The sequence below is a fragment of the Vombatus ursinus genome, unplaced genomic scaffold, assembly GCF_900497805.2.
Source record: "Vombatus ursinus unplaced genomic scaffold, bare-nosed wombat genome assembly UNPS02014809.1, whole genome shotgun sequence".
Classification (NCBI taxonomy): domain Eukaryota; kingdom Metazoa; phylum Chordata; class Mammalia; order Diprotodontia; family Vombatidae; genus Vombatus; species Vombatus ursinus.
This window is the reverse complement of record NW_020954587.1, coordinates 10,315,142-10,342,560: the sequence shown is the minus strand read 5'-3', so window position 1 is coordinate 10,342,560 and position 27,419 is coordinate 10,315,142. Positions and strand designations below refer to the sequence as shown.

At 37.7% G+C, this 27,419-nt stretch overlaps 1 protein-coding gene across 2 annotated transcripts in view; it reads left to right on the top strand.

The window, feature by feature from the left end:
• The window catches only part of EFHC2 (EF-hand domain containing 2), a 257,613-nt gene that overhangs the window by 77,969 nt on the left and 152,225 nt on the right, over window positions 1-27,419 (top strand). For both annotated transcript variants that reach the window (XM_027875591.1, XM_027875590.1), the window contains exon 3: window positions 13,138-13,288. In XM_027875591.1, the coding sequence (XP_027731392.1) occupies window positions 13,138-13,288 (151 nt within the window). The remainder of the gene's footprint in view (window positions 1-13,137; window positions 13,289-27,419) is intronic.

Sequence of the window (27,419 nt, the reverse complement as noted above, 5' to 3'; positions counted from 1 at the left end):
GTTTCCTACCACTCTGCAATCTTGGCTCCTTCCCCACACAGTGTCTTTTTAGATCAAATTAATAGACCCTAGGATGCATTAATTCACCACAACAATATATAGATTTTATTGGAGAATCCATTCCTAATCAAGTTTTCATTTAGATCTCATAGCCCCATTTTTTTTCACCCAAATGGCACAATTCGTATTACTCTAAGAGCTCTGAACTTAAAAAAACAAAACCAAAACAAACCAAGAAGTTTTAGGTCAACGATCTTAGTTCTTATAGTTATAGGAAGACCTAATATTGTTTATTGACCTTAATCTGGAGAGTCACCATAGAAATGTCTCATGTTACATCCCATATATAATGAAAGCACATCTTAGATGTGTGTGCATCTTGAGAAGGAATAGGAGTTAGTTTTGTTTGCTCTCTATTAGTCCACCTTTATTCCACTAATCAACATTGATTGGATAAATTAAGGCATATAACTTTATCCTAGGGAGACTTTCACTAGCCAACTTATGACATAATACGAAATCCTAAATTGGTATATGGGCCCCCGTTTCTAAGAAATGATTTGTGTGCCTGTGATGAAGGGTAGAGATTTCTCCTCCTTTTTTCTTTTCTAGTTTCATTACCTACAATAGACTGGGGTACATAATAAATGCCCAATAAATACATGATTTAAAAGAACAGACAAGCACGTTTATGTGGCTTTATGCAATAGTTTTCTATTGTCCTCTACCCTAAAGGTAGTTTTGTGCTGCCGTTCCCCAATAAATAAATTGTGAGGAGCCGATAGATAACAGATTCTGTTTTTTCATCCTGGCTTCATAAGGGAGTACCAACAGCATTTCAGGCAATGTATTCTGCTGAATATCTAATGCTGCTCCAAGTACGTTAAACCACTCTCTTGCATTTTTTTTTTTCAAATTCCAAGTTGTATTAAATTCTTTTAAAAATATTTAATTTATAAATTTCAACCCATATGTTGTAGTCTTTTAGTTGGTTATAAAATCATGTAGAACATTTTATGAGGCTGGTATAATTTTAGCTTCAGATTACTTGAGAAGTGGCTGTAGAGCTTAGAGACTCCAGTTCTAACTAAAAGGAACATAATTCCTTCAGGTTTTTGCTGTTGTTGTTGGTCAGCTTCTATTAAATATTCATTAAGGTTGAGATCAGATACTAAAGCTATGAAATATTTACTTGCTTTAATGAGGCTGTGAACCGCATACTGCATCTTAGTTAATACCCAGGACAAATATTTAGGCACTCTCTAAATTAGGGGTTCTGTAAACAAATCAAGACCTGTTCATTGTGTTCTTTTTGAAATTAGCCTCACCTCTAACCCTTGCATTGGGGAATATAGAACAGATGTTAGCAACATATTTAGAATTACTGCCGTCGTTATTAAGTACAATAACTTAAACACGAAGGAAGACCTTTCTCTCATTTTTTAGTAGATCTTAAGGTCTTCACTATTATGCATTGTTCAGACTGCAGATGCACAGATAGGATGCAATTTCAGGGAGCCTGGAGACCAACAACAGATTTCTTTTATCAGTTTAAGTTTATAATTCGGCACTTTATGATTTTTGGCTGTTACAGTCACATGTAACACAGGATCGTACATTTAGAGCCGAAATGGCACCTTAGAGATCATTTAATCAAGTTGACTTACTTGACAGAGGAGAAAACTGAGGACCAGAGAAATTCAGTGACTTGCCCCAAATTGGGCACTCATACTGCTTCCATAATCATTTGCTATCTATGCAAGAATAATCTGGAAACATCCAGATAATGTAATTATATAGAATGTCTTTTGTTTATGTTTTTTTTCTTTTGCAACTTACTGCATTTGCTCTAATTTGTTTGCTATTTTACGTAAACAGATTTAATCTAGTAAAGTGGGAGGGAAAAGGCATAGCTAATGCAATGTTCTTCTATTATTAATGTTTATAATTGCAAAGATTGGTAACTTACTAAAAATTTTATAGTTCCTAAATACTTCAATTAATGCATAATTGTTTTGTGGTATTTTTACATTTTTGTTATTTCTTTTTAAGTAATTCTTTTAATTATTCTGAATTAGGAAATGTATAACAAAATAAAAATACAATCCAACATAGATAAATGTTCACTTGTGGGTTTCTAGGTCAAAAAATACAGCCTGTGGGGATGTTTCCATTTGAGTTTGATGCCACTGATGTAGTACCATCCCCTTCATTTCAGAGAATCATGGATTTAAAGCTAAAAGAGACTTCAGAGGCCATGTTGTCCAGCCTTCTCATCTTAAGAGAAGGAGAATGAGGCCCAGGGAGGTTTAAATGATTTGACAAAAGTGGTATACTTCCAACACTCTTTCCACTGCTGAGTGGACATTTCCAAGGCGGCTCGTGGTTAGTGACTGAGCTGGGATCCTTTTGCCTCCAAGCCATATGTCCTTTCAATCACAATGTCTCCCCATAAGAATGGTGAGATTATGACCTAAGGTATATGTTTATAAAGAGAAAAAGAACAATATGACTAAGCTGAACTTTTAAACCAAAAATGTGATCTGCTTTTGAGTGTTTTCTTTAATGTAGGGAGAAACTCCAACAGTACTTCACCTCTTATTAGCATCTTCCATTCTCTTCAAGGTGATAAAAGAAAGGCTTTAATTGTATGGATCATGGACATTTTAGTCACTTTCTTTGCATGATTTCAAATTGCTTTCTAGATTCTATGGCTTTCTTTTTGAAAGGCTAGCTTCTCAACACGAAGAAAAGTATCTCTGTCCAGAGTCTAAGGTGTATTTGTAGGAAATATGAAGAGTCATATGTCAGTAATGTTTAACATTTTTAGTTTTATACTTTAGTCAGAACATGAGGTCCTATTAATTTTTTTAATTAAAATTTTATGGCTGATTTTTGTTTTTACATCACCTATATTTCACATTGTATCTCTCTTTCAACCTGCACTCAGAAAGCCCATCCCTTATAACAATGAATTTAAGAAGAAGTAGAAAAAAAATTCAGGAGAACTAATCGACTTGCCAAAATATTCTGATTATATATGCAATATTTCATACCCATTGTCTTCCCGCCTCTGCAAAGATGGGAGCAAAGGAAGATATCTTCTCATATCTCTTCTTTGGGCCAAGCTTGATCATTATAATTTCATTGTATTCCATTTCAATTGTTTTATTAATAGCCATGATAATGATAATGCTACTACTACTACTACTAATTATTATTATGATTTACTTAGTATTTACTGTGTGTCAGGCCTTGGGCTAAATGCTTTACAAATATTATCTCTTTTAATCCTCACAGCATCCCTGAGAGGTGAGTGCTACTTTTATCCTCATTTTCTTTTGAGCAAATTGAGGTAAACAAAGGTTAAGTAACTTGCCTACGGTCACACCACTTGTAAGTATCTAAGGCTGCATTTGAACTCAGGTCTTCCTAACTCCAGGCCCAGTCCGCTATCCACCGAGTCATCTGGATATTTTGTTGTTGTTTCCTTTTACATTATGTAGTTGTGGTGTATGTTCTTTTCTTAGTTCTCACTTGATTCAACATCAATTCATTTAAGTCTTTCCATGTGTGTTTCTCTGTATGATCACACTTATAATTTCTTACAGTTCAGTAATATTACATGCATGTACCAGAATTTGTTTAGCCATTCCCAAGTCAATGATTGTTATCTAATCACCAATTCCACGAAGCCATTGTTGAATCAGGAAGAAGCTTTTTTAATTACCTGGGAAGGCTGGGCATCCCACATGTGTGAAAGCACATGTGTCGATAGATGCACGCCTTTTTATTTCCTATTCCCAATTTGAATTTCCTTCCCTTGTTTCCCCATTGACTGGGTACTGTAGAGGTTACAACCTATCTGAAGCACCCAATTGTGAGTCTCCCCTCCTAATTACATCTCTCACTCCTCCCAATTTGGCCACCCTGGTCCTTATTTAATTTTGCCCTTATTTGGATATGCCCACATCCCCTCTGCCTAGAACACGGATGTGTCAATCCGCACCCAGTCTCAGAACTGATTTTCCACTCGTTAGTCCATTCACCCATCAACAGTGTTTTCTTATTCTAATTTATGGCTTCCTTTATTCAACTTCCACCTACCCCACCAGACTACACCCCTGTGGAAATGAAAACCAGCCATTTCCCACACTCCTTGCCAGTCCAAACTGACTCCAATGCTGTCACAAAGTCATTCAACCCCTGATTGAGTGACATGCAGAAGCAACATCCCCAACCACATTCTCTACAATGACCAACTACTTTGTTTTCTGTTCTTCTGTACTTCAAAATGTTGCTATAAATGTTTCTGTGTATATAAGGTGTTGCTTTTTTTTTCACCTTTTTGTTAAATATGCCTAGCTATGTAATCTCTGGGTCAAAGGATATGTACATTTTAGTCACTTTCTTAGCATAGTTTCAAATTATTTTCCAGAGTCACTGTCCTAATTCACAGCTCTACCAAACAATACTTTAAGGTGCCTGTTTTTCTACAACCTCTCCAACAGTGATTATTCCCATCTTCTGTCATCTTTGTCAGTTTGCTGATTTTGAGATGAAAAAAAAATAAGGTTGGTTTTGCAGTTTTTTTATTTCAAAATTTGGAACTTTCTTAGAGTTGTTAATAATTTGCAATTCTTATTTTGAGAGTTGTTTATATCCTCTGATCACTTATCTTTTGGGGGATGCCTTTTGGACATAAATACATCTGTTGCTTGTCCATATAGATTAGATATCAGACCTTGAGTGATATTTGATACAAAGATTTCTTTTCCCCTTAATTTGGCTACTTCCCTTTTTATCTTATTTGCTTTGATTTTGTTTGTGCAGAAGCTTTACGGTTTCACACAATTATTGAGGTTAGCTTTTGCAATTGTCTCTATGCCTTGTTTGGTTAAAAATTCATTCCTTGTCCTTAGGTGTGAAAGGTGTGCAATCTATTCATATTCTCATTTTTTTGATATGATGTTATCTTTAACGTTCAGTTCATGTGTAGTTGTTGGGGTATATGCTTAAAGATAGTGGTCTAAATATAAATTCTGACAGACTATTTTCCAATTTTTAAGGAATTCTTGTCAAATAGGTGTTCTTTCCTAGGTCAATCAATTAACAATTATTTATTAAGCTCTTGTTCTGTACCAGGCACTGTGCTAGGTGCTGTGAGTACAAAGAAAGCCAAAAATAGACCCTGTCCTCAGTGAACTTACAGTCTAATGGGAGAGATAATATGTAAAAAAATAAGTGCATACTTGATATAGAATAAATGGAAAATGAAGTTAGAGGTGGATGCCTTAGTAGCTGGGGAAACTGGGGAAGGACTCCTGTAGAAGGTGACATTTGAACTGAGTGTTGAAGAAAACCAGGGATTTGAAGAGATAAAAAGGAGGAGAGAGAATGTTCCAAACATGGGAGACTGCTAACGGAAATGCACAGAGATAGTAGATATAATCCTGTCCTTGAGGAATGGCAGGATTGTAGAGAATATTGAAGGGGAGTAATGTAAGAAGATGGGAAAGGTAGGGAAAGTTGTAAAGAGCTCTAAATGCCAAAAGATAGCATATTTGACCTTAGACATAATGGATAGCCATTGGAATTTATTGACTAGGGATGAAGTGGTGGTGGTGGTGGTAGTAACATGTGCAGACCTATGCTTCAGGAACAATCACTTTTGAGTGGAAGATGAATTGGAGTGGGGAGAAAGAAGAGGCAGAAAAAGAGACCAATTTGAAGGCTATTACAATGGTCCAGGCAAAAGGTGATGAAGGACTGGACTAGGGTAGTAACTATGTGAGTAGAAGAGGTACATAAGAGATGCAGTGATGGACTTGAGGATGACACCAAGGTTGAAACCCTGGGTGACTAAGAAGATGCTAGTTCCCTCGGTAGTACTAGGGAGCATCCAGCTGTAGTCAGGCCCTCATTAGCTGAGAAGACCCAGAAGCATCAAGAGTCCTAGTCTACTGGGGAAGCAAGCAACAAGTTTAGGCCCATGGAGTCCTTTTGGCTCCTTTGATGGAGTCCCCTAGGATTTGCTTCAAGGACAGGGATTAGGGAAGGGGATGAGCTGCTTTGTTTTGTAGCTGATGTTCATGATCATGGCTACTTATGTTATTGGCATCTATGGGTCAAAGATTGAAGTGATGTGGACCAAGATAGTTGTGGGTATAGGGAGGCATGAGTTAACTCCCCATATGCCAATAAAAAATGCTGGGACCTTTGTGAGCAGAGAGGCTATGGAACAGATCTGGAGCAGTTTGAGTTAACCTTTTCCCCAGCTGGATTGATCGGGTACTTAGCTATGAGTCCTTTGGGCATGAAAGTCAATGCAGTTTTTAGGCTTTGGTAGGGCTCTCCTGAGACCCCAACTCCTTGGCAGCTGCTTTTAATTTCCTTGCCAGTGGCTTTTACTTTTGTTTTTCCTTTCCTGAACTATTAGTTACCCTTCACACTACTTTTATCTGGGGACAATTTAATATGTTTTTTTTTTTTATTAGAAGGAATATTTATTTAAATGCCCAGGCTCTGAGTGATCTATTGCTTCAGATCCAGAATCATGACTGAGACAGCTATATAGAAATGCTGTTGATTTTTGTGGGTTTATTTTCTTAGTCGCAACTTTACTGAAGCTATTATCTTAGTCTTTTTTTTCCTTAAACACTCATTTCATCATCAGATAGGAATAGATTTTCCCCTCCTTTTGCCTAGTTCTGTGCCTACATTTCTCTTATTGCCATCACTAGCATTTCTAGACCTATGTCAAATAATAGTAGGGAAAAGAGACATCCTTGCTTTACTCCTATTTAGTGGAAGAGCTTCTAGTGTTTCTCTGTTGCATTTAATTGTAGCTTTTGGTTTAGATAAATGATTTTTTATCATATTAAAAAAAGATCTTTCAATGCCTCTTCTTTGTAGTTTTTTTTTTTAAAGCATAAATGAGATTCATACTTTATCAAAGACTTTTTCTTTATTTATTATTCCTTCTTTTCTCATGCCTTATGACTCCTGACTCTGTTCTTCATTCTCACTGGGGCCTTCATTCCCTCCACCCCTCAGCTCTTTCCATGGCATCAGTCCTACATTGGCTACACTATCTTCTCTTGTCTATCTTAATCCCTGGGTGAACTTGTCCAACTCTATACTATCTTATACTCTCAGATCCCTTGCCCTTTGTCCTGTCTCTGTCTACACCTTACTAGACCTCAACCTTACTTGAACAGTCTTCCTACTTTGCTTCTGTTCACATGCTTTTGAATGGAGCTGAAGAAAGTCATAAAACTATGCCAACTGGGTCCGCTTTGGATTTATGTTATCTTATCTCAACTGGGCTTTCATTGCAGCGAGACAATCCTTCTCTCACTTCCTTCTCTTTTGCTCCTGTTTATGACAAAGAGATGATTCTTTTCCTTGCCAAAGCCAATTCCTCTACATGCACCCTTGATCCTATCTCTTCCTGTCTATCTCAGAAGATTTTCCCCACTCTCTGATCTTCATTGTCTCCCTAGATATTTGTACCTTCGCTGCTGCCCATAATAATGATGATGGTGAGAATAATGATGATGATGATGATGATGATAACAGCATTTTATATAGTGCTTTAAAGTTTGCAAAGTGTTTTACAAATGTCTCAGTTTATCTTCAAAACAGCTCTGGTACTGTTATTATCCTCATTTTACAGACAAGGAAGCATAAACTATGTCTCCCACATCTTTAACAAGCCCTTCCTTCATCTAACCGTGTTCACTATCTAATAATGTATTACATCTCTCCTCTCCTTCTGTACTTAACTGCTTGAGAAATCCATCTACACTTTTCTTTGAATTTTTTTGTTTTTGCCTCTCCTCCCTTTCTTCGGAATTTTTATTTTTGTTTTGTCTGAGAGTGTATTTTGTTCTAACCTCTCCTTTTGATTCTATTTGTCTTAGCTTTTTATGTGTATTTCATGTTGTATTTCATATGTATATGTATATGTATTTCATATTCAACAGATTGTGAAGTTTTCTTATCCCTTTTAACACATTCATTTTATTGGATTATTTAGCCCATTCACATTTAAAATTATGAGAGTTATAATTACTTTTTCCTCCATTTGTCTTTAACATATTTAGGCTGTTTTAATAACCCTTCTTTAAAGTCAGTACTTTGATCCTTCACATTAGTTTTGTTTAAACTCCTTTGATGCAATCCTGTTCCCAGAGACTCTATTCCCTTCTATTCCCCTCTCACTTGTTAAACCTAAATTCTTGATTTATTTTCCTTTATCTATTTGGTTGTCTATTTTGTCCTCTTTTCCTACTCTCAGTTAAATGGTTAGTTAAAAATCTCCCCTCCTCTCTTTACCTACAATTTCTTAAATTTGTTTTTTTCTATGCCATTTTCTGAGTTTTTATTTGCTTTGTTCACTTCATTGATTTTCTTCCGTTTATGTTTATTCCGAATTTTTATTCTGATTCATGGTATATTCTCCTATTCTTCATTTATCTATGTTTTTCATTAGTTTAATGCTTCTGAAGTACTGGGCTTGAGTTCCTTTTTCTAATCAAGTTGTGTGTTATTGCCTTTATAGGTCTTGCCTCTTGCTTCTCTCTATCCAACCCGTAGCTTTCTAACATTAATTCTGAAAACAGTAATCAGCACTATGAATTTCATCACCATTACTTCTTTGTCCGAAACATTCCTTTTTTCCTTTTAGGATGTATGCTACCTGAGGGCAGGGACTGTCTTGCTTGCTTGAATTTGTATCCCTCAACACTTAGCATAGTGCCTGGCACGTCATAAGTGCTTAATAAATGCTTATTTATTCATTCATTTATAAAAGTGACAGTCTTTCCCCTGGAGGAACTTACAGTGTAGCCAGAGAGACAACATACTTGAGTCCACAGACGTAGACACATACCTACACACAAATAAGCAAGTATATGCAAAATAGATATAAGAGAATGAGAGGGGTGAAGAATAAGGCATTAGCAGCTAGGTGGAGTAAGCAAAGATTTCATGTACACGGTAGTGCCTTTAAAAGCTGAGCCTTTAAGGAAACTAGAGATCCTAAGAATCAAAGTTGAGAAGGGAAGGAATTCCAGGCATTGGGGTACAGTCAATAGATGTCACAAAGATAGGAGCTGGGGTACTGTGTATGAGGAACAGTGAAAGGACTCGTATGGCTGAACTATAATGTACATGAAGGGGAGGAATATCTAATAATGTCAGAAAAAGTAGATTGGAACTGGGTTGTTTTGGTAGGGCTTTTTGTTTCATTTTCTGCGTCTTTTTTTTTCTAAAAAAAAAAATCTTTACCTTATTGTATTAATTATCTCTAAATTAACTCTCTTCCCTTTCTATCTCTTCTTTGATTCATTCTTTCTTTAGTCTCTTTGTGTTCCTCATGGGATTAAAACTTCTCAAATACTGATTTTCAGTTTCTTCTTCTGAAAAATTTCTATGCTATTCTCTTATGAATCTTACTTCCTTTCCCCCCTTTTTCCTGTTGTACGTTATTCTTAGAGGTATCAATTACTGAGGGAGGTGATGAGGATGGAAGCATTGTTCAATGGTAGAAATTCACCTGTGTCCCAATTTGTTTGGTCGACTTCAACTCCCTGACCTTCCTATGATCATTTTCTTTCTTGTTTGCCGAGCAATGTCCTGTCTGGTTCCAGTCATCCAGGGATGTTGTGAGGCTCAAATGAGGTAGTGAATATAAAGCAATTTGCAAATTTTAAAACACTATATAAATGTCAGTTGTTATTAGTATCATCACCATCATAATTATTATTAGTTGATAGTCACCAGGCTTTCAGTCTAGTGATGACTTTATTTCCTGAGTCTTTATTGCACTCCTGCTGAGCTGTAGCAATGTTTGTAGAACAATACAGAGGCTTTTCAGGGTGGAAAAATGTATATACATGCTTTTTAATTTAATCTGTATTATAACACTTTCTTAAGTCTAGACAATCAATAAAACAATAAATTAGGCATTGATTTATAGAGATGTTTCTACTTTTAAATGCTGATACTTTTTTTTTGGTCTGGTTTGAAATTGGATTTGAACTCAGGTCCTCCTAACTCCAGGGCTGGTGCTCTATCCACTGTGCCACCTAGTTGCCCCAGTACTAAAGATTTAACAATTGGCTTTTGCAAGCCAGTTAGAGCTGACTCCAGCACACCCCTGATACTCACTCACCCTTCTGGATGCCAGTTGCCCCCGTTATCCCTGATTTCATTATTCCTGAGGTAGGATGTTGTCCAGGGAAGCACAAGAGTTTCTCAGAAGTGGTCTCCTTGTTCACTGAATCCCTGCAGATTGGATCCATTGTAAGGTTCCTGCCTACCTTCCTACAATCAAATAGACATATTCTCCTTTCTCTCCTCTTATTTCAGTCCCTTCATTTGCCACATTATTCATTCTCTTTTTGTATCCTTGTTTGCTGAGATACCACAGGAATTATTTTCTCATAATTGTTTCCCAAAGACTTGATTAGAGTATCTTCTCTATCTCCTATCTCCTTTTTCCCCTTTTATATGCCCTCCCATACTACAGTTTATTTCCATAAAATACAGTGTTTTTCCTATGCTTGTGTGGGGGTGGGGACTCAGAGGTATAGTCCATGGTGTTTTAGGACAGCTCCTCCTCCTTTATTTCTTTCTTTAAATTCCTTCATCTTTATTTTGTTATGTATTTTTAGTAAGAAATCTTTTGTGGTCCCTATTATTGTTGTTTCTTATTTGAAAAAAAATCCATTGGTGTTTCTCTATTTCTAGTTTTTTTTTTGGTTTTTTTTTTGGTATTTTCTAGAGAGCAGTTTATTCTATTACTTGTGCTTTCCTTGGTGGTTGTGATCATTTATCCATCTTGTGTTTCCCTGTTTGAGGTGTTGCAAATAATCTGCTCATGTCTAGTTTTTGTTTGTCAGAATCCTTCAGATACCTCTCTTTTATTGAATGTCCGTATTTTTTTTCTTAATAGTTAGGCTCAAGTTTTCAGGGCTGTGTCTTGAGCTCCTTTGCTTTTCCGAAGATATTATTCCATTTCCTCCTCAGTTTGTGGTAGGTGCAGAGTATTCTTTTGTACCTGAATTTCTTGTCCTTCATATTTAAAGGTTTCTTGAAGAACTTGTTGCTTGTCATTGAAATTATGATTTCTAACCACTATGTATTGGAGTTTGAAGCATAAGGCTTTTTTTTTCCTTCCTGGAGGTGATCTATGGATTCTTTTAATTAGTGCTTTGTTTTCTATATTTTGGCGAAGTTCTAGGCAGTTTTCTTGTATTAGTTCTTGTTGAGTGAATCCCAGAACATGAGTCAGTTTTGTGTAGAGAAACCTATAATTGATTTACCTATAGTATATAATTCTTTCTTTTTGAGATGGTTTTTTTTTTTTTTGGAGACTTAGTGGGGACTGGAATAACTTTTTAGTCTTGGCTGTGAAATTCAGAAGCCTCTAAACAGTTTTAAATACGAAACAAAATTTATACTTCATCATTGAAGCAACAGGTAACTAATGAAATTAATGAGTAGGTGAGTGACATGGTCAGACCTGTGCTTTAGCAGCTATATGGAGAATATTTGGAGTGGGGAAAGACTTGAGGCAGGGGGCCAATGAGTAGGTCATTGAAATAGTACAGATGAGGAATAATGAGGGCCTGAATAGGGCGGTGCCTGTGAGAATGGAAAGAAGGAGACAGATACCAGAGACATTGTTGAGGCTGGCATGACAATATTTGGCATACGATATGTGAGATGAAAGTAATGACCCTCAACAGAAATGGAAAAGTTCAGAAGAGGAATGGATGTTGAAGGAAAGCTATTGAGTGCTGTTTTAGACATAGTGAGTTTGAGATGTCTGTGAGACATCCAGTCCTTTGAATATTTCTTTAGGATATAATATTAGGGAACAGCTGAGTGGCCCACTGGATAGAGTGCTTGCCCGGAAGTCAAGAGGACCTAAGTTCAAATCCAGCCGCAGATACTTATTATCTGCGTGACCCTGGGCTTAACGTCACTTAACCTTGTTTGCCTCAGTTCCTCGTCTGTAAAATGAGCCGGAGAAGGAAATAGCAAACTACTCCATTATCTTTGCCAAGAAAACACCAAATGGGCTCGCGAAGAGTTAGATACAACTGAAAACAACAGGTGGATAGAGCACCAAGCATGGAGTCAGGAAGACCTGAGTTCAAATTTGGCCTCAGACACATACTAGCTGTGTGACCCTGGGCAAGTCACTGGAACCCCATTTCCTCAGTTTTCTCAACTGTAAAATGGAGATAATAATAGCATCTCCCTCCCAGGGTTGTTGTGAGAATCAAATGAGTTAATACTTGTGAAGTGTTTTGCACGATGCCTGGAACATAGTAGGTACTATTTAAATGTTAGCCATCATCATCTTCATCATCATCAGGTTTTTGGGGAAGAATGTAGTAAAACTTTTTTGGGAGATTATGTGAGAATAACTAACCTGTATTTCTTAGTGGAGATCAGAACAGCGGTTGTTCACCTTCCTCCAAGGCATTCCCCCTTCACATTCTTGTTTCCTTTCTCTCTTCCTGTCTTCTTTCTCTTCAGTCAGAGAGCCATTCCACCAATAGATGTTTTTTGATGTCTAGTGATGTCTTTTCCCTCCAAACAGTACTATAGGGATTCAGGAGGAATGTGAGACACAGTCTTTACCTTGAAAAAGCTGTAGTTTAGTTAGAAGAAGAATGTAGTTCTGCCTTTTTAAAATGTCTTGGGAAATGGGACTGTGGACTGTCAGGCTAGATGAATGTTTACCTGGAACCAAGATATTTTGCAGTTATTGTTGTCATTCTTTGTGGGAGGTGATGGCAGTAATGTGCGTAAGCCGAAGGCTTTCTTAACCTCCAGGAAGAAGCATGTTACCTGTAAACTACCTGCCTGTGGCAATCTGCTGTGAGCTGTATCTTGTTAGTTTTATGGTATATTTGAATGACTATCTCACTGCACTAATGGTTTTTCCTTTTTCTTACCAGTTGACTCTGAAAGTAAATGATATTTGCATAATGTTATTTTGACTATACATTCACAATACTAGGTGATATCACTAAAAGGTACCTAATTTTAAGACACATCTCAAAAGTAAATATATACATTTACTGAACTTTTTTATTTACATTTATTCCACAGGTCCTATCTTTTGATGCCTATTTTGAAGATGAAGTGCCAGAGAAAAATCAAGAATTATATAGGATAAGACATTGTAAGATCTACTTCTATCTTGAAGATGACACAATTCAAGTACTTGAACCACAGCTGAAAAATAGTGGGATGCCACAAGGTATCTATTTAAATCAGCTGTTAAATTATACATTTTTACTCCCTTTTTTCTCCATAAAAGCCTACTGAGCACTAGCATTGCTATTTTGTTTATATAAGCTACTTATGAATGGGTAAAGTGATTTTTTGTACAGAATTATGTATTATATATGTATATATGTCTATAAACATACATGTGTGTTATATGTGTATATGTATGTATGTATATATATATATTGGTGACAACCTAGTTTACTTTGGAAAAATGAGTCTTTTATTCTCTGGCCAACTTCATAAAACTAGTCTCAACTTTGGAATACTAGGTTTTTGATGTGGATTTTTCTACTGGGTGTGTTTCCAGAAGCAAATGAGACACTTTAGGGAACAGAGGAAAGGGAAAGGAGGGGAAGAGAATAAGCATTTGTATTTGTTGTTGCTGCTGCTCAGTCATTTTTCAGTTGTGTCTGATTCTTCACAACCCCATTTGGGGTTTTTTTTGACAAGATGCTGCAGCAGTTTGCCTTTTTTTCTTCTTCAGCTCATTTTTCAGTTGAAGAAACTGAGCAAACAGGGTTAAGTGACTTGCCCAGAGACGCACAGCTAGTTAGTGTCTGAGGCCGGATTTGAACTCTGGAAGAGGAGTCTTCCTGACTTCAGGTTTGGCACTCTATCCGCTGTACCACCTAGCTGCCCAAGCATTTATAAAGTGCCTACTTTGTGCCAAGTACGTATTACAGTCGAGTGTATCAACAGATATTGTTATTATTACTATTTTTCAATTACCATCAGGATCATAGATTTAGAACTGAAAAGGATATTAGAGTCCATTTTCATAAATGAGGAAACTAAGACCCAGAGCAGTAAAAGTGACTTGCTCTCAAGTAGTAGGTATCAGAGGCAGGAGTGGAAATGGTTCCCCACTTCCCCCATGTCCTCCAAACCTATTGCTCTTGTTATCACATCCCTGTTACTTTTATTTGGCGTGTTTCCCCCCTTAAATACAGAAATATTTTGTTTAGTGGGGAAGAGTTGCACTGGAAGTCAGGTGGTTTAGGTTATATTCTAGGAATAGCTATTTACTAGCTGGGCAGCCTTCAGCCAATCACTTCATCCCTCTCTGTGTTGCATTTTTCTCATCCAGAAAGTGGAGTTGTTGATGCCTTTACTACCTATTTCACAGAGTTGATGTGAGGATCAAATGAAATAACAGATACTCAGTGTAAATAATCAGCTAGAAATAAGTCATCTGCTTTTAATGTGGCTGCATTAGACTAATAGTGCCTAGTGTGTGCTGGGTTTTGTTTTTTTTTTTTTATTTGTTTTGTTTTGTTTTTGTTTTTGCCAGTTTTGTTTTCCAAATACTCCGATCAGTGATGGTTTTACCATCAGGGCCAGGTTTAGTTGAATAACGGTAAGAGGAAACTTTTGAACTATTTCCTATAATTCTCCAAGCTCTAAATATTGGTACTTTCTTTAAATAAATAGATTTTGGAATATCTTTTCTAAATGAATACAATAATGAGGCACTTCTGAATCCTTGACTGGTTAGTCTGCAGAATTCACATGCTATGACAGTGAATCTTTTTCTGGTTTTAATAAAAAAGAAAGGTATGTTAGGAGTATTCCTTTCTGCTCTGGAAGTGGATCAGAGGTCTGCAAGATGTCAGACACATAAATAAGACAATTTTCTTTGTTATTTGTTCATTTTGTTTTAGGGAAAAAAAAGTTTTTTTTAAGAAATTTGTGAATAGATATAGAATATTTAAATATAGAAAGAGAAAAAATTTTAAATCTTCTGTATTCCTAATGAATATGTTTTACTGATTGGGAATGTCTGCCTCATTGCCAAACATTTTTTGAATAGGTAAATATTTTCTTATGGTACTATTTGAAGAACTTTGAAATGAGATTCTCTATGCAAATTTCATAAGTGTACAATATCTTCACCAGTCCTTTCCATGATAACCAGTATCATAAAAATGATGCATTTGAGGTCAGTGGGTTCTAGGAGTCTATAGAAATGCTATGTAAATTAATTATATGGATTATATTTCCTCATCTTCTACCTCCATCTTCTCTTCCCTCTACTTATTTTCATTCTCCTTCTCTATTTCCTCTTTCTCCTACCCCTCTGCTTTCTCCACTCTCTCATTTTCCTCCTCCTTTTGTTTTTTGGTGGGGGGAGGGTCTAACAATTCTGTTTCCCGTTGTTTTTTGTTTAGCCATTGATCCATGGCCGATGAAAATATCTTGGAAGAATTAAGACATATCTTATGTGTGAGTTCTAAAATTAAAGGAAAGACTTTTTTTTTTTTTCGCTTTTTGGTGAGGCAATTGGGGTTAAGTGACCTGTCCAGGGTCATATAGCTAGTCGGTGTCAAGTGTCTGAGGCCAGATTTGAACTCAGGTCCTCCTGACTCCAAGGCTGGAACTCTATTCACTGCGCCACCTAGCTGCCCCAGGGAAAGACTTTTAATAGTATTTTCCAAATCCTTCATGCTTCTTCATCGCATCACCATATTCAGAAAGTTACTGAGGAAATCCATAGTACTCTGACCATGGATGTGGAGCCGGGAGTTTGCAGTGCTCACACTGGCTTGTCCCAGGGATTCAGGAAATCATCAGCCCTCTGACCTGAGATGCTTCAGAGGGCCTTAAAAATCACAGTGCTGTGAACCTGGACAGTCCAGGCATCTCTGAAACCTTCTAGCTATAGGAGTACAGACACATCAGAGAAAGCAGAAGCCAGTGCTGCATCAGGAACCCAGGCAATCGAAATCAGGATCCAACAGAGCCTGACTACCCCATCCAAGAGTGCCCGAGGGGACAGGGCCTGGTACACATTCCCAAGTCAGGATTTGGGAGGTTGAAATCGGAGTAAGCAGAAGACGCTGAATACTATGAAGTAATATTTTATGTCCAGAGATGCCCAGGAAACAAATCCAGAAAACTGCAAAGCAGAGTCTGGGGCGGGGAATGACTTTGCCACAGAGGTTACACAAGCGTACCTGGAAGAATGAAGGTCAGAGTGATACCTGTTTTGCACAACTGACACTGTTATTCTGCTCACTCCGCTACTGTTCTGTTGTGCAGCTGTTCCCGGGATGTGGATTTTGAGCCAGACACTATGGTTGTCAATGAGGAGGACCTGCTTCCTCATTCCAGGGCTCCCCTCCCCCAGGCTCCAAACTCCCTTTGTCATCCTCTATATTGATCCACCCAGCACCATAACATATCAGGTGGCGCATATGATGTCCTTTAGGCTGGGCTGGTCCTCTAATGGGGAGAGTGCAGGACATTTGGTTTCCTAGCCTCCAGAAGCATAAATGACTTACTTGCCGGGGTGGGTGGGGCAGGGAGTTGGTATCAGGGGTTTTCCTGGAGCTCCTGCTGCCCTGTGGTGACTGGGCCTGTATTGTTATGGTGAATACAAAGTGGAAAGAGAGTAGCTTTTTGTATATATTCTTTTGCAGTGTAGAAATTCTTTCAATCACTTATCACTAAAGTTGTTTTGAATGCATTTTATGGTCCACACGTACCTTATTGTATTTTATTTCTTGATCCCAAATCACTGGACTGGCCTAGGTTAGGTCTGGTCCAGAATATTTGGTATTGTTCGCAGGTTAAATTCATTTTCTTAGGTGGCAGAATAGTGTTGGGCCCTGTGTGATGGAGATGCCAGATACAACATTTTACTTTCCTCTGGCAATAGCATTTGGAGTTTATGTGGAACCCTTTTAGTGGGATAAGGAGAAAGCTCCCAATTGCCCTGTGAGATTGGTATGATGGATACTTGAAAAGCTTAACAGGGACAGTGAAAATATTCCCTTGCTTTTATTTAAAGTTTTGTAGAGGCTAGATTGCCACAAAGAGGAGAGTGAAGTTAAATTGTCTATTTATTTTAGGCACTTAGAGGCAGAGGGTAATGGGAAAGGAACAAACATTTGCCACTTACTATGTGCCAGGCACTGTGCTGAGCGTTTTAGAAATAGCATTTCACTTGATTCTCACATTAACTCTGCAAAGGGAGTTGCTATTATTTTATGTGGAGGAAACTGAGGCAAATGAGCTTTTGATGTTTAAAAATCATGTCTTAAAGGCGGTGGAATGGTTAATGGAATCAGCCGTAACATTAGGTGAAAAGAGAAATGCTAATGGAGGAGAGGAAGCAGACTGATAGGCTGCAAGTAGAATACATTCTCTCCAGGTTTCTCTGAGAATATGCTAAACGTCACCATGATTAGGTCTTTAGGGGAGTAGAAGCAGGAGTGATGATGAATAGGAGTTACAGGAAAGAGTAATACAACTCTGGGCTTATCCTGTTGATACACCCTGGCATACTACTTCATGGTTAGTTACTTGCTCCAACGAGAGTGTTAGAGTGTGGGTATGCTTTCACTACCAAGGAACTGAGGTGGTGATGGGAAAAATTAAAACAGCAAACTAATTAACCGTTCAAACAGTGGCTAATGAGGGTGTGGTCTAATGGGAGAAATTTAAACTTTTTGTCAGTTACAAAGTTCTATCATCTGGGAGAGCCTACAGAGAATTTGCTCTTGCAAAATCAAAAAAATCATTTGGAAACTTCAGATGAGGATGGTCCTTTTTTCAGGTGAATAAAACAGAAGGTTCATTACTTGGCTCCATAAAGATGAATTCTCTCCACAGCTGATTCCTTGAATGAAGGAAAGCAAAGGAAGGGGGTGAAATTTTAAATTGAAATGGTGGACTGGATTTATGTCCCCGTCCCATGACATGTCATTACTTGTAACTGGCAAGCTTAGGCTGCAATTAGATGCTGTTTTTTGGGCAGAACCACAACTGCTGAAGCAACAGGCTTTAGATATAGTACGGACCTTTCCTGCCAGATTACACTGCTGGCTTAGGCAGATTAACTGGTAATGTCTGAGCAAGAGACTGAAACAGCCTCGTCAGCTGTCAGGGCAAATAGTGTGGTCCACACAACAGGCAATCTAGGGATGATGGGAGGAGGGACTTTGTCTGTTGCCGTGGTAAGTGAGTGTAAGACAATGGTCTTTTCTGTAAGGATCTTTAGGTCTGGCTTTTGGAACATGGGATGAATAAAATGAGATGATTGATGGTCAGCCCTCTAGGAGTGTTAGCAAACTGTATCAGGATATCTGAGACCAGTAGAAGTAAGGGTTTTTCTGCCCCAGCTGAATTAAGATATCTCTGAAATCCTCCCACCTGATCATTCCCAACTCTGTTTAGATGTTCAGTTACCCAAGTCTTTGCATTTAAATTTGAGAAACTGTTGTTATAGTAGGTTCTAAGTGAGATTTACCTGAGGATATAATTTTCTACTGACGCTCACTCCCTTAAAGACTAACAAGGAAGGCCAGAGGTTTATTGGACTCTTCAGGTTTTGCAGAATCTATATTCCCCACCTTGATATCTTGATGACTTCAGTTTCTTATAAATCTGCTTCTTTCAAATGGTGCCCAGAACAGGCTATCTCACTTTGGAAGATAAAGGGCTCTACTATCTAACAGTCTTATGATCCTATGAAGCTTATATTGGAAGTCTTTGTCTATAAGAATCAGGTTCTGTGAAGCCTTTGGCAAGTACACAAGGGAAACTAGATTAAAGTAGTCAGGTGGCATAGAGGATAGAGTGCCGAGACAAAAGTCAAGAAGACTCATTTTTGTAAGTTCAAATCTGGTCTCAAACACTCAGTGACCCTGGGAAAGTCACTTAACCCCGTTTGCCTCAGTTTCCTCATCTCTAAAATGAGCTGGGGAAGGAAATGGCAAACCACTCCAGTATCTTTGCCAAGAAAACCCCAAATGGGGTCACAGAGTCAGACAGTTCTGAAAAAATGACTAAACAACAACAACAACAACAAGACTTCTGGAGTCATAATCTCTCTGAATTGGCTGTTCATTATGCCACTTTTGAAAAACAGTTGCTTGCCTGTTATTGGACCCTAGTTTCTTATTACCCTTTGTCTAGAAGTTATCAATTATGGATTAGATGATGTAAGATGGATCCTCTAATAAGATGGATATGGCACAGTGAGCTTATATTTTTCAGTGGATATGATATATCTAAGCTGGGTGCTGTGCAGGCCCCTAGGGTCTTAGTGTCCTACCTGTGATGTTGCTGGAGGCAATTGTTTGCCTTTTCCATTAGCCCAGTGAACCCTTGCCTATATGGACCTAGCTCTTGAGAAACATTGTTTTACTTATTTCACTGATAGTTCTCTGTGATATGAAAGGTATATGCAACTGGACCTCTATGGCCATTAATCAAGGAATAGGGGACATTCTGAGAGATGGGGATGCAGGCAGTGGAACATCCTGTGAACTATATTATTGGTACTAGAGATCCTTCAGAGACATGGCAGACAAAAAGCTAATTTATAATGATTTCTGGGGTGTAGCCGTGATTTTGACTGCATGACCAGGTGCTTGAAGGGACCAGAATTAAAAGCTTATTCACTTTGGAGTCAGGAATTTTGTCTATGTCTTCCACCAAATAAAGTTTCTAGGGCATGTTAGCACCAACATCATACAACTTCTGCTGAACTGAATAATTGAGTTGATGCTGTCACCAGAAGAGCAGAGACTGGGGATTAGGTCTTTTTTGATAATGCCATGTTGCAGTGGGCATAGGACCATATGATTTCCCCTTAGCTAAGTATAATGCAGTCATGCTTTTCTTACTAATCAGAATGTCCACCTTTCAAGGATCGCTATGGCATATCACATTATTCTCAACCTACTTGTGAATGTCAAATTGATTGTTTTGGCCTTCTTCCATCTCAGGCTCTCAGTACAGATAATATTTATTTGGGATATGGTATGGCAGCAACATTTTAGTCTAGTATTGAGACAGCCACTATCAGAGCCCTGACAGCACATATCCTTCTTCCTTATGGGCTTCCTGTATGCTACTGCCTCTGACTAGGACCCATTTTATTGTGAAAAAGATCTGAGATTAGGCTCTTTACCACCACATTCACTGGGTTTTCCATCTTCTGTGCCATCCTTAGGCAGCTGGTTTTGTGGAAGTGCTGGAATGGACTTTTAAAACAACAGTATCATCTTATCCTTGATTATAAATGCTGGGTGTCTGTTGGAGGTAACGATCTAACCATCTTAGTTCAGGTTGAGTCTTGGGACAAAATGAGGCACTTGGAAGACAATGAACATTTAACAAAGGAGGTTTGTTTTGCCTAACACAGTAAGAATATGCAACAAGGATATGGTGGCGCCTAGCTTCCCTCTGTCTCCGTCTGAAACCTCGTCTGGTTGATAAGTCATCAGACAAGGACAACTCACATGCTCCCAGGTACCCACCACATCTTAGAGGCCCAGACTTTGCATGGCTGGAGTTTTTCTGTTTGTTTGTTTTTCCCTAGACCAAGAAGCTGTATCTGGAAAGCTGGGAACCAATCAGGTTGTGTAGGGGGGAGGAGGTTATGTCAGGGAAGCTGGGGCTGAAGAAAATAGCATCAGAAAAATGCTGGTCTTGTCATATTATCCTATATTCCAGAGGCAGCATCTTTGATAAATCGGTACTGTCCCAAGAATGGGGACATTCTATATATTCCAGCAGTTTCTTGGAACCTTTGGGAAGACTTACCTCATCAGGCTGGACTTCTTTTGTTCATAGGCCTAGTTGACACTCTGGCCCTGTCCTTATTCTTTCTTCTGGGTGGAACCATCTAGGCATCGAGGTTTCTTTAGGGAACATCTTAAATGTTCCCTACAACCGGATAAAATAGTTCAGTGCCCCCTTAATGGGAGGTGTTTTTCCCACCTGGATGGTATAGATAACTATTGACTAGAAAGGGTTTGGGGGACCAGGAGGTGGAAACTTTTTTTTTAAAGATATGGGGAAGGTAAAATGATCTTTTTGTAATCATATTGCCTATGAATTCATCTGGGAAGGGGTGGTCTTTTAACTGTTTTCATGGCAATTTAGAGTATCTGATGAGAGTAAGAGGGAATCTCCAGTCAGACCCCACATAAGAATGAGGTGACCCTTCAGTAGAGGCATTTCAAGTTGGAGCTTATAGAAAGTGCACTGGCCCATAGGCCTATGATACTATGGAGTATGTGCTCTTGGAAGTCTCTGTCTACAAGCATCAGGCTGAGAGGAGCCTTTTGGCAAGTCCTAAGGGATAACCGGATCAGATAGCCATTAGAGTTCGGGAGCCGTAAGCTTCCCAAAGTGACCACTCATTATGCCACTTTTGAAGTATACCTGATGGTGCTGAACTGCACAAAATACTCCAAATGAAGTCTCACAAGGTGAGAACACAATGTACTATCACCTCTTTGGCAGCTATAGCCTTCTTAATACAGTCTAAGATTGTATGCAGTTTTGGGGAAGAGAGGAGCTGCCAAATTATACATGTCTGTCCCTCCTCCCCTTTCTTCCTTCCCCACACCAGTATTTTTTTTTTCCCAGAACAACTCCTGTCTATCTAGTTCTGCTCAATCTTACTTTTGTCTGCTTAATTTTCTGTGCCCAAGTCCTAGACTTTACATTTATCCTAATAGGATTTCATCTTATCAGATTTCAGCCCAATGTTCTAGCCCAAGGGTCAGCTTTTACACATAGTTTGGCCCATGGGCCATAATTTGCTAACTCCTCCAACCTCCTAAGATCCTTTTGGATCCACACTTTGCCATAAATTATGTTGGCCATCCCTCCCTTTTTTTGTGTCATCTGCATACTTGCTAAGCATATGCTCTATACTACTGTCATTTTGACAATGAACCATTAGCAGTCTTAGTCTGGCCATCCAACCAAATTCTGAACCTATCTTATTTGATATTGTATTATCCATATTTACCCTCTTCACAAAAATAGTATAGTATAGTTTGTCTAGGTAAATTATATCCACATTATTCTCTTCATCTAAAAGTTATTCTGTCAAAAAAGGCATGACCTATTCTTGTTGTAGATATACTGACTCTCTGTAAACACCACTTTACTCTTTAGATGTCCACCAGTCATCTCTTTCATGATCTATTCTAGAATTTCCCCACGGCCAGGTGACTGGTCTATATTTTGCAGCCTCTATTCTTTCCTTCTTTTGAAAATTGGGTTATTTATCCTTCTCCAATCCTGTGGCACCTCTTTCATTTTTTTATGATCTTTCAGATATCACTGTGGCTCAGAACTCTACCAGTTCCTTCAGGACTGCAGGTTGTAGTTCATCTGAGCCAGGTGACTTGAAGCCATCAAAGGCACCTAGGTGTTTCTTACCACCTCCTTAGCAATTTTGTATTTCAGTTCCCTGCTAGTCATCGTTGTTCTGTTATTTTCAGCTTGAAGGTCACTTTGCTTTGCAGAGAAAATAGAAAGAATTCAACATCTCTGCCTTTTCTCTGTTGCTGGTTAGTTATCATGGTTCCATCCACCCCAAGCAAGATTCTTTTCCCTCCTTTGTTCCTCCTTTTTCTCCCATTATAACTTAAAGAGAAACACATTTTATTGTCCTTAGCTTCTATTACTCATTCTGTTCTTTAGCATTATTAACACCATTTTCATAGGACTGTGCCATGTACTCTTAACTTTCTTCTGATTCTTAATTCTAACTTCAATACATTTCTTTTTAAAAATCTAATTTAGTTGTTGAGTCCCCCATGCATCCACACTGGTTTCTTCAGGTGAATCCCATTTTCCCTCCTCAGGGGAATCATATCCCTTTGTGTGTTTAGAATTTCATTCTCGGGGGCAGCTAGGTGGCGCAGTGGATAGAGCACCAACCCTGAAGTCAGGAGGACCTGAGTTCAAATACGGCTTCAGACCAAACACTTGACACTAGCTGTGTGACCCTGGGCAAGTCACTTAACCCCAATTGCCTAAAAAAAAAAGGAAAAAAGAAGAATTTCATTCTCACTATTGTCCTATAAGAAATGATGAGCAGGATGATTTCAGAAAAACCTGGAAGGACTTACATGAACTGATACAAAGTGAAAGAAGCAGAACCAGGAAAACATTGTACATAGTAACAACAATATTATATGATGATCAACTGTGAATGACTTAGGTATTCTCAGCAACACATTAATCCAAAATAATTCCAAAGGACTCAATGATGAAAAATGCTATTCACCTCTAGAGAAAGAAATGATGGAGTTTGAATGCAGACCGAAGCATACTATTTATCACTTTATTTATTTATCCAGTTATTTTATTTATTTATTCACCTACCTATCTATCTATCAATCTATTTTGGTCTGTGTTTTCTTTCACATGAGAAATATGGAAATATGTTTTGTATGGTTGCACATGTATAACCTATATCAAATTGTTTATTGTCTCAGGAAGGGCAGAAGATAATTTGGAACTAAATTTTTTTAAATGTTAAAAATTGTTTTTACGTATAATTTGGAAAAATATTATTCATAAAAATAGAATTTCATTCCCAAACATCTTCCCTCCCTCCTGGATTGTCTTTCCTTGAAGCCCTGTGATAGGATGTGGTAGGAGTGATATCTGTGTCACACCATTGGTGCTGCTGTTGCCATGCACACTCCACTGCTGCTTTATTGGGAAGATCCATCCAGGACCAACCCTGAGAAGGACCAGCCAATGGACTACTCACTACCAAAGACTGTACTATGCCCACATGCTGCTGTAGCCTTGGCTAGAGTCTTCTTCTCCTCTCCTCCCTTCTACCACCATCTCTCGATTTTCCTTTCCCTTCCTCATTGTTGGACATGGCTAGTACTCTCCCAACCAAATAAAGACTCTGGCATCATAAAATCTGGGCTATTTCTTTAAGGGTCAGAGAGGCCATTTGGCTTCCTGTCTGCCTCAAGCAAAGAAGGCTCAGATTAGGGGGAATTTGTATTAGAGATTTTTGTCATAGCTTATACTATCCTCTGAGGACTGCTTTTCCCAGAAAATATCCTATGGTAACTGTGGAGGCAGAGGGGAGTATCAACTTTAGAAATTATATTCTTTTAATATTTTGTTAATAAGTTGTTTGTTTTTTTTCATTTCATGATCACTGAGTGCTTTATTGTTCAGTCTGGTTTAGATTATTAGGCTTAGCCCAGAATAAGATTTCAAAAAAAATGTATTAGTAAAATAAGTATAGTGGGGGAAAGAATTGGAAGGAGAATAAATAGCTTAAAACAGAAAGTAGAAATTTTTATATGAGTAATGGACTGATGAAAACCAAAATGGATGAAAGAGAAATCAGTGACTCAATTGCAACAAAAAATATTAGAACAAAATCAAAATGCATTTATCCCTTCCTCATCATGGTGGTCAGGGGCATGGTGCCCCTGCAGTATGGAAAATCTGGGGAAAATTTTTTGGTTCTCCCCTTCCTGCCAGAGAAGAAGTCTGATTTTTTCCCTTTTTCTTTTATTGGGTGTTTACAGAATCTTATTGTAAAATTTAGGTTAAACATTGGTCATAGGCTCTGTGTCGTTAGATGGCCTTCACATGTCATCTTCGGCTTCTGCAAAACTCCCCTCAAAATTCCATTTTAATTTCTTATGCTGACCTGTGATATATCAAAACTGTGATGGGGAAGTCATGGTGTGGAAGGGATAACTGTATTGAAAAGTAGGAAAAATAAGGCTATCGAGGCTAAAACAAAACCAAACCAAACCCCAAAACAACCAATCCAGAAAAAAAGTAAGAGAGAATAATTTAAGACTCAGACTCCCAGAAAATTATAAACAACAATAACAAGAAGGCTGGATAATCAATAAGTCACAAATGAACACTGCCTAGATCTAGTAGGATAAGAAGGGAAAGTTAAAAATAGAGGTAATTAAACAGTCACCTCCTAAAATAAACCCCAAAATGAAAACTCCCAGATATATCATAGCTAAAATCCAGAGCTTTCAGGTCAAAGAAAAAAAAAGACTTCAAGAAATAAAAAAGAATGAATTTAAATACCAAGGAAACATTGTTAGGAAGACATAACACTTTGGAGGAACTATCGTAAAGGAGAAGAAATTTTGTAATTTGTTATTCCAAAAGGTGAAAGATAAAAAGCTTACAACTAAGAATTCACCTTGTAAGACTGAGTATAATTTCTATAGTAAAGAATGGTGGACTTTTAATGAAAAATAGGATTTTCACAAATTCTTGATTGAAAAGAATGGATTTGAGTAGAAATCTTGAAATGCAAATACAAAACAGAAACCTAGAAAGATTTAAGCACTTGGAAGAAGCTATGTGATGATGAAAGATAGGAAGAGAAGAAACAAGTCTTTTGTTAAGATCCTAATGTCTTCAAGGATCACAGAGAGGGTTCAAATAAGATAAACACAGGGCCTTGTTGAGGTTTTTTTTTTTCTATTTTCACAGTCTTAAGAGAAGAAAGAAAAAGAAATACATGGGAAGAAATGAGGAAGAAGAGCTGGAACTTAATGTTTCTCATAATCAGGGACCATCAGAAAGTCTATAAACATGGAGGGAGGCATGGGGAGAGGAGCCTTTACATGAATCTTACTCTTATCTGAATTGGACAAGAGTTGAACACGCAAGCACATATGCACACACACAAACACAAAGAGTTTGGTGTAGAAATACATTAAACTTGACAGGGAAACAAATGGGAATAAGGAAAGGGGCGATTAAGAACGAGAATAGAGTCAAGGAAGAAATAGTCACAAGCAAAACAACTTTCAGTTTGGGAGGCTGAATTGTGCAGGAGAGATTTAAAAAAAAGAAAGAAAGGGTAAGAGCCAGTGAGCATGATTTGAGTTAGGGGAAGTCAGAAGGGACAGTAGAATCAAAACAGATTCCTTAATTATAAATCCCTAGTGGTAAGCACACTTCTTTCATCCCCACCTTCTTTTTAAAGAGAGGGTCAGGGGATAAAGAGAGCATGAAATACAAGAGAATAGGATGGAGGGAAATCACAGTTAACTATAACTAGATGTAAATGGAATGAACTCAGTTATAAAAAGAAAAATCAAAGCAAGATAACTAGAAAGTAGAATCCTAAACATATTTCTTTTTGTTTTAAATGATGTTTTATTTTCCCTCACTTACATGTACAATTTTTAACATTTGTTTTTAAAAAAATTTTGAGTTCCAAATTCTCTTCCCTCCTTCCTCTCTCACCTCATTGAGAAGGCAAGCAATTTGATATAAGTTATACATGTACAATCAGGCAAAATATGTTTCCATATTATTCATATTGTGAAAAATAAAGACCAAAAAAAGGAGAACTTTTAAAAGCCTTGATCTGCTTAATACCCCATCAGTTCTTTCTCTGGAGGTGGATAGCATTTTTCATTAAAAGTCCTGAAGAATTGTCTTGGATCATTGTAATGCTGAAAATAGGTAAGTCATTCATAATTGATCATTGTACAATATTACCATCACTGTCTATAATGTTCTCCTGGTTCTGCTTACTTCACTTTGCATCAGTTCATGTAAATCCAAGTTTTTCTGAGAGCATCTACTCATTGTTTCTTAGGACACAATATTCTGTCACAATCATATACCACAACTCGTTCAGCCATTCCCCAATTGATAGGTATTCTCTCAATTTCCAATTCTTTGCCACCACTGAAAGAGCCACTATAAACATTTTTGTACATATACATCCTTTTCTTCTTTTTTTTTTTTTTATCTCTTTGGGATACATACCTGGTAGTGGTATGGTTGGGTCAAAGGGTATGCATAACTTTATAGCCCTTTGGGCATAGTTCAAAATTATTCTCCAGGATGGTTAATTCACAACTCCACCAACAATGCATTAGTGTTGAAATTTTCCTGTATCCCCTCGAACATTTATCATTTTCCTTTCTGTCATATTAACCAATCTGATAGGCATAGAGTGGTACTTCAGAGTTGGTTTAATTTACATTTCTCTAATCAATAGTGATTTAGAGAATTTTTTTCATATGACTATAGATAGCTTTGATTGCTTTGTCTGAAAACTGCTTGTTCATATCCTTTGACCACTTATCAATTAGGGAATGGGTCTTATTTTTTTAAAAAATTTGATTCAGTTCTCTATATATTTGTGAAATGAGGGCTTTATCAGATTAGCTTGCTGTAATTTTTTTCAGTTATGATTATTAATTGTGTATTTCCCTCCATCCTATGTCCCCCTGTTTATCCTTTTCTCTCCCTCCTTTTACCCTGTATATCTTCAAAAGTGTTTTGCTTCTGACTGCTGCCTCCACCAA